Source organism: Ambystoma mexicanum, chromosome 4q (assembly GCF_040938575.1).
Source record: "Ambystoma mexicanum isolate Mex_15411 chromosome 4q, UKY_AmexF1_1, whole genome shotgun sequence".
Lineage (NCBI taxonomy): Eukaryota > Metazoa > Chordata > Amphibia > Caudata > Ambystomatidae > Ambystoma > Ambystoma mexicanum.
The window spans coordinates 441,019,666-441,039,200 of record NC_090928.1 but is presented as its reverse complement, the minus strand read 5'-3'; the positions used below and the strand labels follow the sequence as shown (position 1 = coordinate 441,039,200).

Sequence of the window (19,535 nt, the reverse complement as noted above, 5' to 3'; positions counted from 1 at the left end):
AGGATGAGCCGGTGAGATGAGCAATGAGGTATCTGAATCAGAAATTGGTAAGAAGGAAGGCCATGGTAGAGGAAGACAAGGAAACAGAGAGGAAGACTGAGAAGAGATATGGCTGAACAAAAGGAATCCACTTTTGAAGTGAAAAAGTTAGCAAGTCAGAAGCAGTAAGCGTTGACAGAAGAGCATAGTCAGAAGGAGGAGGCGCCAATAGATGAGAAAGAGTAAAAGATATCGAGGATGGGATGATTGAGAATGCAAAAGATCTGAATAGTAGAGACGTTTGGAAGAGAGAGGGGGATTATCAGAGTATGGTAAGAAAAGAAGGACTCACATGCGAGGGGGAAACAGGTCAGCAAGACTGGGAAACCCCCTTGTTTAACTTTCCCTGAAATCCCACATTTCTAATGACTTATTGTCAAATAGAAGAAATGAGAAAACCTAATGTAGGTTGGAGACTACAAGTCCCATAATCCCCAAGTATTGGGACGAGGAAGAGGGCCCAAGAGCAATATTACAGAAGTAGTCAGCTTGTTAGGCATAATGAGCCAGACCTGAGGGAAGCAGAGAGGCTAAAAAGCCCCCCTCAGGTGCAGGCCATTCAGTGTAAATGGAACTGGAGTAGTTGCAGCAGCAGAAGGAGAGCACGTTGTTGGCAAGCAGAAGTGGGAGGAAATATTTCCTTTGCCAGGATTTCCTTTGAAATTAAATATTTTATTTATATCGCGCTTGTACACAAGTGTTTCAGAGCGAGACCAGGCAGAAAGGGAGGGGAACATGGGAGATAAAAAAATAAATAAAAAAAACAGAAAACAGCGATCTTACTAGGCTCAGTGACATTTAAGAAAGTGCAAGGGAATGGTAAATGGGGGAAAAGTGCAGGGTGGAGGGGAAGCGGGGGGAGTGGAAAGTGCAAAGCAGAGGAGAGAAAAACATAAATATTAAATAGAATAAATAATAAATAAGGGCTTCAAACCATGGTAGTGCGGCCAGCAAGTGGCAGGTGAAAGTTAGTCATAAAGGTATATCTGATAAGTGCAGAAGAAACGTGGGAAGGGGACTGTATGGGTACAGATACAGAAACCCTAGTGCGATGGTGGCCTGGAGGCAGTGCAGGAGGGTGGCAGGGTGAGCTGATACCTGGGCCTGAAAGAACAGAGGGTGGCCAGGTACACAAAGCCATGAGAAGAAACAGATCAACAGGGGAAAAGGGGGGAAAAGGCAGAGGCGAAGAGGAAGGTCTTGAGAAGTTTACGGAACCGAAGATGTTTTTCCTCAAGTTTCAAGGTGGCCGGGAGGCTGTTCCAAAGGGAGGCACCAGCTGAAGACTGGGATCTACCCCCAGCTCGTTTTTTTGCAAAACGACTAACCCTGAGGGAGTTTGAAGTAGAGGAGCGAAGGGCTCGAGAGGGGAGGTATTTACGGAGGGATAGTTGGACCCAGGCCCCAGAAAGCCTTGTGGACAATGCAGAGGGTTTTAAATTTAATCCTTGCATCCACTGGGAGCCAATGAAGGGATTTCAAGGCTGGAGAGATACTAGTGTAGCAGTGCAGGAGACAATGTCAGCTCCTAAGCAGAGGCTTCTGGACACAAGAGACATGTACCAGTGTGGTGGAGAAGAGGAGTCTGTTGAGGCAGAAGGAGAAACTCAGTGCGCGAGCAGGAAGACCCATGGATATGCCGGAATCCATAAGAGAGTTCCTGAACGCTAGGCAGCTTGAAGAGGCAGAGTTTTTATTTCACAGTTCCTCTGTATCACCAAAACTGCATATACCGCTTTTGGCTCTGCGGTAATGTCTGTTCAAGCTTTACCCCCACACTTGCACCTCATGCATCCATATCTCATGGGGTTTGAATCTGTACTTTGCATTTTCTGCATTCAAACAAACTTCTTGTATTCTCTGTATTAGCAATCTCATTAAATTCAAATTGTCGTTGCGCGGTCGCCAGAATGCCCAGGGTCCCCCACTTGCTTTGGGTCGACTCACTGGTTTTCTCCAGCTTCTCCAGTCCTGCTTATGGTTCAGCGGGGTGGCTCTGCAGCTCTCTTTTCACTTTGGATCATGCAGACATCCTCCTGGCTTCCTTCGCGGCACTGCGGTCACACGTCAGCTTCTTTTCAGGCCCCGTTCTGGTGAACGGCGCCTATTCGAGCTGCCTAGCGTTCAGGAACTCTCCCATGGCTTCCGGTATATCCATGGGTCTTCCTGCTCGCGCACTGAGTTTCTCCTTCTGCCTCAACAGACTCCTCTTCTCCACCACACTGGTACATGTCTCTTGTTTCCAGAAGCCTCTGCATAGGAGCTGACATTGTCTCCTGCACTGGTACACTCACTAGTGTGGTTGGCATGTTTAAATACCCCGCACACAGGTGATGCACAGTAAGCTTTGAGCTTCTGTTAACTTGGACCAACTCCTTCATCTTCCTCATCTTAGTACTGCAGTGATTATGGGAGTTGGAGTCCATGATGTCATCAGACATATAGCATTTTGGTAGTTTTTCTCAGTGATTTTAAATGAGAAACACATTCACATAAAGTGTTTTCTAAAGTGCATATTAGAAACAAAAAGGGGTTTGTTGGAGCTGAACATGTCTAGGTCATAAATGGGTTTTTGCCAAAGAATATGGGGGAAAAGGTTTCTTTACTTTCTCTACAAGGGAGAACAAACAGCTGACCATAGACCAAAAAGAGTTTGGGCATTAGAGGGTATTCCTCATGGGAAAGGGGGAGGGGCACCGCATCTCGTCCAATGAAGTCATAGGTTGAGGTCACCGCCAGAGAATCAGTGATGACTCCAATGGATTCATCACACCCCTGCTTCACCAATCCGAACTTTGGAACGATAGATTAGAGGAAGCAGAGCGTATCCTTCTCCTGGGAACATATTGAGCCAGTTTAGCCCCAATAAAATCCAGGGACAAGGACCACAGGTGTCTGTGGACAATACAGAGTGCCTGGGATTTTATTCACTCCTTCTCTGCAATCCCGTGCAGTGCCTGCAAAGTGGGGATTACATGATCTCTCCGACCCCACTTTAAAATAACCCTGGCTGCCGCATTCCGGATTCTCTGAAGATGGCTAGATGCCGTTTTTAGGGAGACCCAGATAGATGGCATTACTGAAATGAAGTCTGCTAGGAATAAAAGTATAAAAAATATGCACATATATATATTACACGGCCCGTGGTAGCAGGCGTGTAGTTATAGTTTAGTTGCTAAACCCATAGGAAGACCACTTTTTCAGCAGGTTATAACTTCACTCCCCCTGGAGAAATCCTCACCAAACTTTGCAAAATAAGTACATGGCCTGCTCTGAATATTTTCAGCAAGTCTGGTGAGGTTTCGTGCAGGGGGGAAAAAGTTATAGGGGGGGGTAACAACATTTTTTTTCTCCATATTCTGAATGGCTGAAAACTTTGTGCACGGCTACAGCCTGAACGGCTGGACGGATTTCCACCAAATGTGTGCCAGGAGCAGGGGCTTGGGTCAGAAAGCGTGCTTTTGTGTGTTTGGTGGAAATCCGACCACTACTTTTGTTGCAAAGAACTGAAATGTACGTGTCAAAAAATTAGTGATATCTGCCTCCGCTGACCCATTTCCCTGTTCGCTCTGCGGACAGAAGGCTCATTGGCTTGCAGTACGCCATGCTGTCAGCAAACTTTGGATGTGGCTGGCTGGAGGGAAGCGTGCTGTGCGTCAAAGTTTTTGGGAAATGCCGCTATGGTGTATCGGAGGATAGTGTTATGGTGTGTGTGCCAAGCCCATAAGCCATTGGGTGCATGGCTGGGACTTGTGTATGTAACAGTGTGGCCACTGAAATTAGTCATATCTGGCTCCCCTCCGGCGTCCCATTTCCCTGTTCACTGTGCGGGCAAAAATTTGATTGCACTGCAGTGTGCGGTGACGTGATGTGCGTCTATAAGGTTTCGATAACGCTGGCATGTTCTATCCGAGGACAACGCGGCAGCGGCGAAAGGGCCTGGAAAACATCCTTTAAGGCATCTGGTGGTGGGAAGAAGGGATGGAAAGGATGGGGGAGTGAGAAGTGCTTCATCTGCTATATCTCATTAGATGAAGAGGGTGGTGCTATCTGTGCATACTACGCCAATTTGCGTTTACCTCAACAGGCAACAACCTTGTGTGGTGATTGCAGGCAGCCTTTGTTATGGCATGACAGCTCCAGTGGCAATCTCTTTCTGTGATGAGTGGTGGCAGGCTGAATTGCAGAAGGGGAGTGCATTCCACATACCATGAACATTCACATATAGTGTGTACTATGGTGTTTTCTGTGTGTGGTAAGTCTGTAGCCCCTTCGATGCATGGCTGGAGCCCTTGCACGGAAAAGTATGTCCACTGATTGAAAAGGTATGTCCACTGGTTGCAAGTAGGTGTCACATTGTTGCTTTGTGTGTGGTTTGGCTGCATTGTACACATTGTTGGTGGCATGTCTGTGGTGATTGTTAGAACATCCTACAGTTGGTGTATGGGTGGAGATGCTGCAGTGAGCAGTCCTGCAGTGTGTCTACTGGGTGCAGTGTTGGAATAGTGTCCATTTAGAAGAGGTCACGGTTAAACTGGTTCTTATATGTGCTTAGTTAGTCTGCATTGAGCAGATTATTAAGTGTTGTAGTACATTATGCAGTATTGGTTCTATGCACGTACTACAGTATTGGGAGCAGGACCAATGTTGTGAAGATTTTGTTGTTTTGTTGGCATTAATACAATGCTTTGTGAATGGAAGTGGGTAGTGGTGCTAACCACTGTGGTATGTTTGTGCATTATGGTAGGTGGAACATGTGTGCTTGCATCCCTGCTTTATGGTGTGGCGGTTAGGTAGAAGTGCTGGTCCATATGTTGCCTTTGTGAATTCTGGCACATGGCTACATGTTCGCCTGCATGGCTCTGTTATGTTGTGGTGGGTGTGGCCAAGGTCTAGACTGTTGGGTGCATGGCTGAAGGCCTTAGGCCATGCACCCACCAGTCTAGGCCTAGGTCTTCACCACAGCCATCACAACATAATGCAGGAATGCAGTTGTAACTCTGCATGTATTTGAAGTTGGTGACTTTGTAACAATGGTTGTGGAAAACATTGTAGAACAGCAGAAGTGAGCTGCTATGCGTATATTAGCATATGGTGTAGATCATTGCACCTGTTGCACAATAGGGAGCCACATGTGACCATTTCAGTTTGCTATGGTTAGGCCCGCATAAAATTTTACACATGTAAAATATGGCTAATGTACAGAGGCACCTACATACCGTTCAGCACACCTAACGTAACGTTACGCAGCCATGCATGCAAATATGTGGCCAGGGTGAAAGCTGGCAGGCGCAATTGCAGATGGGGAGTGCATTGCACATGACATGAGCATTTAAACATAGGGTGTACTATGGTGTGTTCTCTGTGGTGAGGGCCTAGCGCCTTGGATGCATGGCTGGAGTGGAAAGGGAAGAAGGACTCTCCTTGCTTTACTGGGGCACGGCCCACACTGTAGCTGGGAAAGCGCATGTGCCACATCCTGCCCTTTTAAGCATGGTGGGCATAGAAATGGAACTGTGGTAATTATCCAATCCTGTGTCGAGGGTGTGCCTCACAGGAAGGACAGGTACTATTTTCCCCATCAGTCTGTGTAGTCAGGGTGGCAGGCAGTGATGGAGAGACGCAGAGTCCTAATAGTGGGTGATACCTTTGTGGAAGATCTGTACAGGTATGCCGCGCAAAGAGGCATGGCTGCTAATTTTGCGTTGGAAGGAGTGGAGGCTTTCTGGGGCACTGTCTATGAGGGCAGTTTCGGCAGTATGGTTGACCTTTGCAGATGTGTGGCCTTTGTCGGTACTGTTGATGTTGTCGTACTGCATTATGGAGCTCTACATTTGAGGTTCATGTCGTGTGGACCTTTGCCCCGTCACCTAAAGAAGTTGATGGAAGTGATGCAGATTTTTCCTACTGCAAATGCGGTTTTCTCAAGCATACCACCAAGAGGAGCATGGTACCGTGTCGGTGTAATTTGTCCACTGCCAGAGGTCGGAAGGTGTTTCATTAACAGAAGCATGTGTCAATGTATGTCCACTGCTGGGATGTTCTCCACCGACTATGACATCATTAATGAGCGAAATTTGTACTGGTTCCATGCAGATGGCATTTTTTTGACCAACATTGGCAATGCTGTTTTGTTTTACACTGTGCAAAAAGTGTTGAAGACAATCCTGTATCAATGTAAGGAGGCAAACCAAAGAGAAACTCAAAGAGCAAAAACAAAAAAGGTTCTTTGTAAGCACGTAGAAAAAACACAAACAAAAAAACCATCTTTTCCAAAGGACCACTAAAGACCCAAACCCCTAACCTGTTTCACACTTCTCCTCCCCCTCCACCCTTCCTTGCACAGTAGTTTCAGGATTAAACTTGCCACATCCGCCCCTTTTCAGGATGGTAGCCATTGAACTGGGACTGTAGAGGCAAAGGTATTGCTTAATAAGGTTTCTGGTTGTGTTGTGTACGGAAACATTGTGGCATACGGTCTCTTTGTACAGAAAAATGCAGAAGACTATGGTGGAAGTGTGCAAGCTAAGGGGCAGGCATCCTGGGTGTATGCATGCACTGTATGTACTTGTTTGCGTTTGTGAACATACACTTAGTGTTGCTTTTCTGTGATCATTTTTCATAAGTTTACAGTAAGTAGTAGTAGGGTGCTGTGGAATTTTTTTGTGTGAAGTGTACAAGGTAAGTGGCAGGCATCCTGTTATGCATGCAATGTGTGTATAATATCATATGATGTGATATTGTATGTTATGCAATTTACACTGCGCATATACACAGGCTTTTGGAGGTGCGCCGAGGCAAGGGAGGGGGAACAGAGGGGAGACAGACAGCGAACCTACTAGGCCAGGTGTCACTCAGATCGCCCAAGTGCACGGGGGGGGGGGGGAAGTGCAGTACATGGGAAGAAGAAACAATGGCAATAAGTAAAAATACGATGGTGGCAAGTGCAAGGATAAGTGTAGACACCAGGTGGTGTTGGAACTGTTAGGGATACAGAAAACAGTCCCCAAGTGCCGGGTTTGCCAGAAAGGTAGTGCAGACGTGCGACTGGCGGAGGGAGGTTGCCTGGGCCCGAGATCAGAGGGTGGCCAGGTAACCAGTGCAGAATCAGTTTCAGCCAGGAAGTCAGCAGTGGATAGGAGGAGAAAAAGCAGAGGCAAAGAGAAAGGTTTTCAGGTGCTTCTGGAACCAGCAATGGTTCTCCTCACGTTTCAGGGAAGCAGGGAGGCTGTTGCACAGGGAGGCCCCAGCCGAAGAAAGATCAACCACCAACTGGTTGCTTGCTAAAGGGAATTGGAGGCGGATGAGGGAAGAGCTCGAGCATGGAGATATTTAGGAAGTGAGACTTGCAGGTATTGAGGGCCCAGAAGGCCTTGTGCATAATGCAGAGGGTTTTGACCTTATTCTTCGGAGCTAGTGGGAGCCAATGCAGACTTTACAGTCCCGGAGAGATACAATCCCTGGCCTTGAGGCCAAGCACAAGGCGTGCAGTCTTCTTCTGGCTGAGTTGCAGAGGGCAAAGAGTACAAGCAGGCAGATTTAGAACAAGGCTGTTGCAATAGTCTAGCCTAGAGCGATCCACAGCTGTGGAGATAGTGAGATTTTCAGACGTTGCTTTAGGTTGGTATCATACATTCAGTGGTGGTTTTGGTGGCATATTTTTATGATTTATGTAGGAGATACGTTAGTGGGGAACCAAATTCGTAGTATTGCCGGAAGGAAAGAAGAGTGTTCCTGTTTCGATATTACAATGGGTGATACGGGTAAATGGAAACGTTGCACGCATATACAATTGAAATTCTACTTGACGATAGTGGATGGGAGAAAAAAAAAACCCAGTAACCTTTTTAAAAATGTAATGGACGCTCAGAGGCAGATACCGTGCGCACAGGCACTTATAACAGAGTTCTAAACATACTGCCGGAAAAGTTTTCAGGCTCAATGTGCAACGTTACATATGCAGTGTTGTACAGAAGTGACAGTGTTAGATGCTAACGTCTTGGATGCCATTGGTGGATGCGTGTGTGACTAACAGTACCCAATGAGGTAGTGATGGACAAAAAATAGTGGAAAGGGAAGATGGACTGCTCCTGCTTTACTGGAGCGCGGCCCTCGTGGTACTTGGGGAAGCGCACGTGCCACATTCTGCGCTTCTCACCATGCTGACCAATGGAAATGGGACTGTGGGGATTGTCCAATCAAGTGCTCAGGTTGTGCGTCACAAGAAGGAGTGGCAACATTTGTTTTCATTTGTTTCATTACTCTAGGCTTTGTGGTGCTGTGGCGATGTGTGCAGTTTTGGCGGCCTGCTTGCAGTAGGTCGACGAGTGGCCACTTGCAGTAGGTCGACGAGTAGCGACTTTCGCAACTGTAGATGGTGTGGTCGTGCACTATGGAGCGTTGGATTTGGGTTCCATGGCTTGTTCCCGTGTGTACCGTCAACTGAAGAAGTTGATGAAAGCAGTGAAGTGCATTTTTCCCACTGCCAAGGTGCGTTTCTCATGTATACCACCACAAATAGCATGGGACTATTCCAATGATTGTTGTCGCCAGCCAAAGGTCGGAAGGGGTCTCATCAACAGAAGCATAAGTGACTTCTTGAGTGCTGCTGCGATGTTCTCCTGTGAGAATGACAACATTGGTTCTCGATATATAGACCTTTTCAAAGCAAATGGCCTTTCTTTGTCGACCAGTGGCAATGATATTCTGTTTTCCAATCTACAGGCTGCACTGAAGACCCTATTGTAAGAATGTGAGCTGAACTACAAAACACAAAAATACTTTAAAAAACCACAAAAAAAGTGTTTCTATGGAAGCATCTTTAATTTTTCTTTTTTAAAGGCTCCTTTCAGAGGCGCCACTACTTATGAAGTCCACTACCGTGGTTGAAATGTATTCCTCCCACTCCCGCACGCGCACAGCACGAAAAGTCAGCGGACGTTGCGATAGTTGCAGGGTTGCACATGTCACATACGCCCCTTTTGCAGATGGCAGCCATAGAAATGGGCCTGCGGAGGCTACGGGTTTGGTCAATAAGGTTTCTGGGTGTAGTTTGTACTCACAGACTGTGGTACACGGTGTATTTGTCGACCGAACTGCAGAGGGTGCAGTTATGGCTGTATGTTTCATGATAAGTAACAAAAATGAAAAGGGTCAGTCTTGCCTAAATGAATATCCCCATAGACTCATTAACATATCATAGTAGTCATGTCTGTTTCTTCAACAATTATTTTATATTCAAAGAAAGACCTATTGGTCTATTGGCACACAAAAAACACAGAACAAATTATTTCTGGTTGGACATGGACAAGGTACATGTTGCTTGTGGGAAATACATATTCGAGAAAAAGTAGTTTGGATTTGTTGATACAAATTGACATTGAATGCATAACTACCTACTGCTGTGAAAAACAGAGGTTAAAACAATTCATACAATTTCTAAACAAGAGAATAGGACAACATAAAACAGTGTGAATACATGGGTCAGGGCCGCGTATATGTGGGGGGCGAGCAGCGACCAAGTTACTTCACTGGTGCAAGCCCCCCTGTGGGAATCCAGGCCTGCTGTGACTCCGTAGGTTTGCTGCTTTACAGTCTTTACAGTCTTTATATGCAGTTCTTATGTTCCTCTTAGTTCGAATAAAAATGTCTTGCTTCTTTCCTTTTAGGTATGGAAAGGTATTTCGGTGTTGTCATGCAGTTTGAAGATGAGCATGGGCCGGTAGGCGAAAGCGCGGTGTGCGCGATGCTGTCCGGTGAGTAATGCACAATGCGCGGCGCTGTTTCGCCTTTTATATTGCTTACCTGTGTCTTTTCTCTCCTTGCAGGTTGCAATGTTCCTCGCCGAGCGCCATAATGTTCCAGCAATGATACTGACCAGGAGAGACTACCCAGGTAAGAATTGTGTGGCTTTCTTCATTCGGGAGGAAACGTGAGTAAATGCTTACTAATGCTGTCTTTCTTTCTCCTCTTTCCAGGTTATAGTATTCCAGGAAGCATGCGGTGCCGGATGATGGAGTTCGGACCTGCAGGTGAGTGGAACTGAAGTCAGCAATGGATTGAAGACAGGATACTGTTCCAGGTAAGTTTCGTAGTGTTCTTTCTCTCTCTGCAGGTCCTTGGTTTCAGGTAAGCTGGCATCAAAGAACTGGACAAGGTGAGCGTTATGCTGCCCACAGCAGAATAATGCAAAGCATGTTCTGCTGTTTGGGTGTGGTTTAAATAGTCTCAGGTAAAGTAGTCCAGGTAAAATAGTCCCAGGCCTGCCACACCCAAAGTAGTCCAGGTAAAGTAGTCCCAGGCCTGCCACACCCAAAAGACTAGACCGCATAGCTCAGTTCCTTGTAACTGAGCTATGCGTGTGCCTCCAACCCCCCCCCCCCCAAGTTAAATAGTCCCAAGTAAATAGTCCCATTCTAATGTTGGTCTTCATGATGGTTATGAGCCTGGCGCCAAAGATGCCAGGACTGACTCCAAGAGAGACTTGGATGAGGTTTTAAGGCCTTTGACCTGGCCCTAACTGGAAGGCTGACTTGCCAGTGAGAGCCAGGGGCAAGGGTCATGACATCCAAATTGCCTTGCTGCCCTTCTTGTTAGTAAAGGAAAAGTTTTGTAGTAGGTATTGCGCACTTAAACTCTTCAAAATGCACTGCAACATGTAAAAAACCTCTTTCTACAGCGATCCCTTTCTACCCGATTCCACTACAGTGTTTTCCACAGTGCGCACATTATGTGGAGCATACACTGTGCGTGGTGCCCTGCATCCGTTCTTTGCCAATTCCATTGTTCAACTCTGAAAGGAGCTTTCTTTATTTAACTTTTTTCCTTTTCCAGTTGATGTCTATTTATTTTGGTCTTGTAACACACGCCACCGAAGGAACAAAAGGCAAGTGCCGGTACGGAAGGGGCAGCACCTACAGGGATAACATAGGGGACGTGCAGAGAGAGGGAAATGTTGGGTGGCCCTCACTTAAATAGGCACCAGTCATTGTCATGCTCCTGGACGGGCCCTTCCCAAGCACTTCCAAGTAGCTTCCCTCTGTAGAGTTGTGCATCGCAGTATATGCACAATTCAATGCCCTTTGCCAGGTAAGGGTCGGTAGCGCAGCATATGGTCTGCAGGGATGTTTTAAAGCTCTGCTGCCCTACAGGAGTGTCCCTGTTGTTGGCCGCAGCAGATGTTGAGAATGCTGTACATGAAATTACCCTACTGCATTGTTGGAAGGGCACTACCCTGCCCACTGGTCCCTTGTGCTTCGATTTTAGTTCTCGTCATACGCAGTACGGGCACTTCATGGAACGGCATTAGCCGTAGGACTAGAATTCACAGAGATTAATACATTCTGAAATACTATAATGTTTACAACAACGAGAAACGCAGTTTCATTACGTGGAGCCGGAAGATAATTATTCAGCGAGACCCATGCGGCTACAGAACTTTTCTAACCACCACTGATATTCTTTGGGCTCCAAAGAATCTGCTGTTTGCTTACTTCTCTTTATATGCACTAGTATGTGAGTGACCAAGCCACACCAGCTTTGCCATTTTGCAGACTCACTATAAACTGTCACACCTGCAGTTAAATGTTTTCTACGACCCGCATGTGAACCCTTGACACTTCCTGTTACAGTGCCCAGTACAGAGACGGTGTGTCTATTTCACGGGTCATGGAAAGGCAAGCAGTACATCAATCAAATTAATGTGACATTTAACACGCCCACCGTACACTGGAGGTTGCTGTTCCTTGTTTTCCAGTGAGCCTCAAACAGCCAGACGCGCTGCAGCCATAAATTCTTAGGTTTGCAAAGCAACCCATGAAGTCGCCAGGACTACTTGAAATGCGGGAGCCTACTGTATGAATCCATAGGGCTGGCGACAGGGGCTGTGTTACCAGCACACAGAGGATGCCCTACGCATACACATAGCTGTATACCGGATAGACGTGCGTTCCCACAACAAATTAAAAGTGCATTAGAAGATGCAGCCAGTACTGGAGTCCTACGGATACCTGCATTGTGATTGCACATACGCCGGCCAGGTGCAGTCTCCCTAGGAAACCTCCATATTGCTTACTGCAGTCATCTCGGACAGTAATGTGCGGCACACATTCAACATGCAATGTTAACACACTAAGAAAAACTACTCACAAACTCACCAACACTTAACATGTACACCTTTACTTTCTAAGATACACCAACACTATTAGCAAAGGGAAGGGGATAGCACAAATGGATATATACACAGGGGAATTTGGGCTTTCCACAAGTTCGTAATCAGGTCAGCCAAGCAATCAGTGACAAAACGTTAACGGGACGTTCTGGTTCAGTTGCGGTACCAAAAACCTATCACCTTTACAGAAATAACTATGCTAAAGCAACATTTCAAGTACAGTGCCCTACTAAAAACCTATGAAATTCACTAACAAAAAACATTGTTAAAGGGACGTTATGGCTAAGTTGCGCTACTAAAAACCGACCCCCTTTACTGAAAAAAACGATGCTAAAGGAAGGTTCCGGTTACAGTGCCCTACTAACAACCTATCACATTCAGTGCCAAAACAATGGTAAAGGGACGTTATGCTTCAGTTGCCCTAAGAACAAAACTCGCAAATTCAGTGCACAAACATTTGTTAGAGGGACGTTACAGTTACTTTGCACTAACAACAACCTATCCATACTATGGTTATAAGTAAAAAAGAAAAACCCCAGAAATGTGCCAGTTGTGGTAAGCTAAGCAACCATAACTCAAACCACCACTGTGCACTGCTAAGACGAACACCCATGACATCAAAGATGACATCACAAATGTAATTGATGACATCACTCAAATTCTCCTGAGAATAACCTCTCCATGTTTACCCTTGATTGGGTATTGGCTAGTTCCCTGTTAACTATAACTAGGGTGGCCTCCTAAAATCAGTTCATCAAGCCAGAAGCTACAAATCAATTCTGACATTATCAAGCAGGAATTCTAAGATCTGGGAGATCCTGCACCAGATCCTCACAGACTAACCACAGTAGAATGGCCACGGAGTTAGCAGCCTGTAGTTTCCTTTGTTGTGATGACCGTTTACCCAAAGGCGTCTACTGCTTTCCTTACTTGACTTGTGGAACGATTTGCCGACCTTTTCCTGGCTGCAGCTGAGATTAGTGATTCTATGCTTGGTTGTACTTGGAGGCCTTTCAATGCATCATCCGGGTCCCCATACCTTTTCTCCATACAATCCCTCCTAGCAGGGGGCTGTGACGTGGGCTGTGCATGGCCACCAGCCCATCTTCTCAGATTTTCTCTCCCAGGTCAAACATTTTTGCTTCCTTAGCCATGGTGGAATGAAAAGCCCTAATCTCATCAGGGGGTGAGTCTCTGGAAGGGTACACTCTTCCGATTCCCTGACAGCTGAGACTAGATTGTCCTCTTCATCGACCTTGGATAAATGCATTAGGCTAGGTCTGTGGGTGAATGTTGTCCTGCGATTCTTTATCTGAGATGAGGTCAAGTTCCTCTTCTCAAGGTCTTGCTCCGCAAGGTTAGAAGGGTGTAATCCCCAATCTGGACCGCTCTTGCATATTCCATAGGGATAACTCTGAAGGAAGGGGTCTAGGAGGTGCATCACGTAGCCTTGTTTTCAGACAAGTCACTAGTGTCTAGAGGTTGTCCAGGGATAGGTAGTTGTCTTGCGGCTGCCAAGACATCATTATGTGTTGAGGTTGAAATGGTGCGACATAAGGCTGTAATGACAGCACTCCTTGATTTGGCAGTCAGGGTGAATGCAGACACAGCTGTAACTTATCAGTTGGAGGGAGCGGTTTTATCCCCTTCTGCATGGGTGTGCCATCTTTGCCAGATGTAGGCTGTGTTGAGACATTTGACAGGATTACAGTCAAAATTGTCTAAAATGACGCCGCCATGCATGTTTTTCAAATGAGTAATGGTCTTTGCCATCAACTAGGTTGTCAATGTGGTGGATGATGGCGTGGTCTACAAGATAACCACTGACGGAGGCTCTGATGATAGAGCTCATTATTGAGGTGGCCGTGGATGACCTTGCTGAGGAGGTGGCCTTCGTGGCCCCCTTATGCTTCACTGAGGACATTAACTATGAGTAAGCAATTGATGTATTTGTCAATGACACAATGTGCTTAAGGATGGCTTCAATGCCTGTGGCTCAGTCGAAGAGGTGGGTGAAGAGCCTAGATAGGCCTTTGAAAATCAGGAGAGCTTGAAGCAACCTTTAGAAGCCTTGGCCTGGACGTAACCCTTACCCTTTTCTCCATGGAGAACATCTCATGCAATGTAGCTATTTTTGAAGAAGCAACGTTAACAGCAGACCTTCCTGGTTGCACAGGTACCAAAATTCGAAAATAAGCTGAATCCGAGCCTCAGTTTCCTCATGTAGCCATGCTACCAAATGCCTCTGCATGTCCTTTAGGGTTTCCTTGGAGAAGGATTGACAAATGTCCAAGGCTTCCAAACCATGGTTTAGGAAGAGAGAGTCATGGCACTCCTAGTGCCTCTCCTCTATGTAAATGTTATTTAAGGAGCTGGGCCAAAATAATATCGGATCGGAACAATATCCTGGAATTAGAATCCAGAAAGACAGATGCAAAGTTTGTGCTTACTGCCCTGATTAATAACAACGCTGACATTTTTAACAGGGTTGGTGATGCTGGTGAATAAACTGTTGCAGACTCCACAGAAACAGGAGGATGCTCAAAACAGGGCATGAGCAAACAACATCAGAAAGAGAAGTAGTTCACTGGATCTCACCCACGACCAGCTGCACAACATGCTTAAGACCTAATCAGATTACTGCTTCAATCTTATGCACCTAACTGAATCCATTAGATTTGACATGGCTCACCAGACTGCAAGAAAAAATAGGACATCAGCCTTAGCATGCAGACACGGTTTCACGTCTTTAAGCTATAATCCCATTAGGTATCTCAAGTCTATCACATATGGTACGCCTTGAAAACTCAAGAACAACATTTGGGTTACAAATAAGTAGTTGCATATGGTAAAAATATTTCTAAAGCGCAAGCATTAACCTTAAAAATGATTCTTTGTGCTGATTGCAAGCAAGCAAGTGGGCCTTAAGCAAAGAGGTTAATAGAATCCTGTAAAAGGCATTTTCCTGGTAAAGCCAAGATGTTTCAGAGAAGCAGCAAAATATCCAGGCCAAGAGGAGAACAAACCTCTATTGGACTTCCTGCTTTCTTTGATGAGCAATTCTTACCAGAGTTAATTTTATAAACAAGACAAGAAAAGTAAGATTTCCTGATAATGATTATCCACGGCATGTACCTTTGTCCTGAAAGTATACTTTTTATAGGTCTGCAAATTTGGAGATTTGGAACATGCTTAATCTGTGTAGTGATTGGGATTCCCATTTCTGTTAAGCACTTCAAGGCAACTGAAACATATGTGGAAGATCAAAACACATGACTGTGGTACTTTCATATTAGGAGAATATCTTTTAATGTACAGTACTAGAATATCCTGATTGTTTATACATGAAACATAAGATTCATTTCTAATCAAACGTGTTCAAATGCACTTAAATTGCTTACCTCTGGAATAAGAAGTGTTAGCTTCTTCAACCAATCTTGCAAATAATCACTATCTGCTAGGCTGGATTTTACCAACGAACAACAGAGAGCCCAACTCACTAGAAGCCACATTGAATAATGAGTAACTGTAAAAAAGGAATGTAAACATGAAATATCACAATCATATTTTATGTCATCATCCTTGTTAGAAAATGTGAGACTGATAAAAATACAGTAAGTTGTAACAAAACTTACTTTCAAACTTTAAACTATCATGTTTACAATACGAGGAATTATATTGAGAACCCCTAGCCTATTCTACCAAGCATAGGTACAATTAATCAAACCAATAATTAGCGTCAAGTAAGATTCTGTTAGTCCACTGGCTCCAACAGATTTCAAACTAGGTGGGCTATCCTGATTTATGTTCCAAAACGTGAGTGTTGAGTGTAGATTTCGATTTTGAGTGAAATTCTAACCACCTGTGAGCCCCGCCACACTTTTTGCTGGGCTCTTGGTTTTTATCTGATTCTCCCGAGTGAGTGGGAACCTCTTTCCAGACTCACCCATTCTTTTACTCTGTACTTGGGCACCCTTGTTACCTCTTATTGGAACTCTCTAATGGAGTTATGCGTTCCTTCATGTTTAATGGCATCAACATTTCATTACTGCAGCAGCACAACAATGTCTGTGCAGCATTTCTGGAAGCTCCTTCTGTCCCCCCTGTATTTTATTTTGTGAGATCAGCACACCTGACCTTATGTGGTGTGTTGAGGGAAAACATTGGCTGTCTTTTCTCACTGTTGCAGTAACTTTTACTTACTGTTACAAGTTCATCTAACAGGCTGGTGGCAGTGTACCTTTTTGCTTTCTCTTTTCCCTCCACACAGCTGCCTTCACTCAGCTCTCCGAGCCCCTTCTTCCCACAGAGCTTGAGTCCCCACCTCCTGCGCACTATCCAGACGGATTTGCCTCACTGCTTCCTGGGCCTCTGTACTTCACTCAACCTCGGAACACTGTCTGCACTACGCTAGTTCCCGGTTGATCCATATATCTGCCTTTGGGGGACTCTGCGCTATACTTGTTCCACTTGTATAATTGTCGATCCACTGGCTGTGTTCCAACTCTACTCCCACAGTTCCTGGCTTGCCCGGCTCTGACTTTGAGTTATATGCTTCTTCTCCCCCCTCTCCATTGTTTGTTCCCACACCTTTTCAGTTCTACCCTGTCACCACCTTCGGCGGTGCGGATATAACTTTGGACTCCTACTTTGTCATACATCAAGCACCACTTGACTCCTCCATCTACACTATCAACGTCCTGCACCATCTAACTGTTTTGGATCCTTCTGGCTCCCTTTGTGAGGATAACTTGGTGCAACTACATCGTCCTGTCTCAAGCACCTCTGGACTCCTCTTTCCACAGTATTGAGTTCCTGAACCTCCGACTCTTTTGACTCCCACTTGCTTCCTCCCACCTCCAACTTGAATTCCTCCTATCCTCATCCTCGCTTATCTCTACCCTCAACATTCCCGTTACTACTATTCTGCTCCTACCTACCTGTCTGTATCTAAGTCCTTGGTATGCGATCCCCCCTATCTCCTTCTCACCCCACGCTCTCCCCCCTCTACCCCCCATTCCATCTCCTCCTCTCGCTCCTATTCTACTCGCTCCTCCTGATGCCTAGTCCTCTCCATTATTTTCCCTCAAACTCTCCTACCCATCCTCCTTCCTTTTCTCATCGCCCTTACCTTCTCTACCCCCCCACTGCCAACCAATCTGCCCTCATAAACACTGCTCTCTGGAATGCCAGATCCATCTGTAACAAGACCGCTGCTACCCTTGATCTTTTCTTTCGCCTCAATCTTCATTTCCTCTGCCTAACTGAGACATGGATTCCACCTCAAAACACCTCTGTCCCTGCTTCCTTAACGACCTTGTCTTCCTCTTTCATCCATACCTCTAGTACCTCTGGACAAGGTGGTGGCGTTGGTCTCTTATTCCACCCGAAATTCATTTCCTCCTCTTCATCTCCAACTCTCCCCTCTTTCTCTACTTTTGAATTCCTCTACAAGTCCCTCTCTTCTCCCTACCCTATTTCCTTCCTGATTGTCTATCGACCCCCTGGTCCTCTCTCCTCTTTCCTTGATGATCTGGATCACCTCCTCTCACTTATTTCTCCACCTGCCTCTCCTTTAGTGGTACTTGGCGACTTTAACATCCATCTGGCTTCTCCCCCTCAATCTTCTCCTCTCCTCTCCATCCTTTATTACCATCTCCTCTCCCTCCTTCCTTCGCCCTCTACTCACTCCTCTGGCTCCACTCTTGACCTCATCTTTTCCTCCTCCCACTCCTCTTCCCCCGTCTCCTCTCTCCCTGTTTATCTCTCAGATCATGCTCTACTCTCTTTCTCCCTTTCCCCTCTCTCTACACCTACTAACACTAATCCTTCTCCCCCAATCTACTCGCGTCGTGACCTCCAGGACTTTGACGCTACCCTCTTCTTCGACACCTGCTCTTCTTCTCTCCCATCTCACCAAGACTTTGCATTACTCTCTGCCGATGATGCTCTCTCTTCCCTTTCATCCTCTATCTCCACTGCCCTTGACCAACTTTACCCCCTCTCTCCCCACACAGAAACCTTCTCAACCTTGGCTTACCCCCCATCTCCGCTCTATGCGACGCCTTCTCAGGCGTTTAGAGGGACTCTGGCTCAAAACTCCTTCGCTCTCTAATCAAACCTCTTACTTTTCTTACCACGCTCTTTACAACTCTTGTCTTGCAACCACCAAGTCCTCTTACTACTCTAACCTCCTCCAGTCTAAAGCATCTCATCCTCGTCGAATCTTTCAAACTCTTACCCGTCTTCTCTCTCCTCCTACTCCCGATCCCTCATCCAACTCCATGCTTTCTACCTCTGACTTTGCTAACTACTTTTCCTCCAAAATCACCTCACTCCGCCAAAACTTAAACTCCCCCTCTAGCTCCCTCTCTTCTCCTCCCCCCTCTCCTCCCTATTCCACTATGTCTGTCTTCTCACATGTCTCTGCTTTGGACGTCCCTTCCCTTTCCAAAGCCTACCCCACATCCGCTCCCTCTGACCCTCTCCCCGCCGTTCTCATCCCCAAAATCTACCCTCTTCATATCCCATACCTTACCACTTTCTTTAACTCCTGCCTCTCCTCTTCTACCTTTCCCTCAGCCTTCAAACACGCAACGATTATTCCTATCCTATAGAAACCCTCTGCTGATCCACTCTTCACATCCAACTACAGACCTATCTCCCTTCTACCTTTCCTATCTAAACTCCTTGAGCGTCTCGCTTATTCTCAACTCTCTTCTTTTGTCTCTTCCTCCTCTCTCCTTCCTCCCTTTCAATCTGGTTTCCGACCTAAACCTTCCACTGAAACCGCTCTTACTTCTATCCTCAACTCTCTCCTCGGCATGCCAAGCAATCATCCATCCTTATTCTCCTTGATCTCTCTGCAGCTTTTGACACTGTTGATCACCCACTCCTCCTACACACTCTCTCCTCCTTTGGTTTCAAGGGCCCTGTTCTGAATTGGCTATCTTTCCTACCTCTCCTCTCGTTCCTTTACCGTCTCATGGGGGGGTCAGATCTCTTCTTCCTTCCCTCTAATATACGGTGTTCCACAAGACTCTGTACTTGGTCCTTTCCTCTTCTCTCTTTATACCTCACTCATCGCCCCTGTTATCTCCTCCTTTGATATCTCCCATCACTTTTACGCTGATGATACTCGACTCTTTCTCTGTTTCTCCTCCTTCACACCTGACCTCCATCTCAAACTCTCCTCCTGTCTCACAGCTATCAAGAACTGGATGTCCTCTCGCAACACTGATAAAACTGAAGTCCTTTTCTTCCCTTCTAACTCACTTCCTCCTCCCTCTCCTCCCCCATTCATCCACTTTGCCCCCTCCAACCTCCC

At 46.0% G+C, this 19,535-nt stretch overlaps 1 protein-coding gene across 1 annotated transcript in view; it reads right to left on the bottom strand.

The window, feature by feature from the left end:
- USP34 (ubiquitin specific peptidase 34) overlaps positions 1 to 19,535 on the bottom strand; it is a 3,618,222-nt gene that overhangs the window by 1,812,694 nt on the left and 1,785,993 nt on the right. The window contains exon 36 of the mRNA XM_069608012.1: positions 15,610 to 15,734. Coding sequence (XP_069464113.1) covers positions 15,610 to 15,734 — 125 coding nt within the window. The remainder of the gene's footprint in view (positions 1 to 15,609; positions 15,735 to 19,535) is intronic.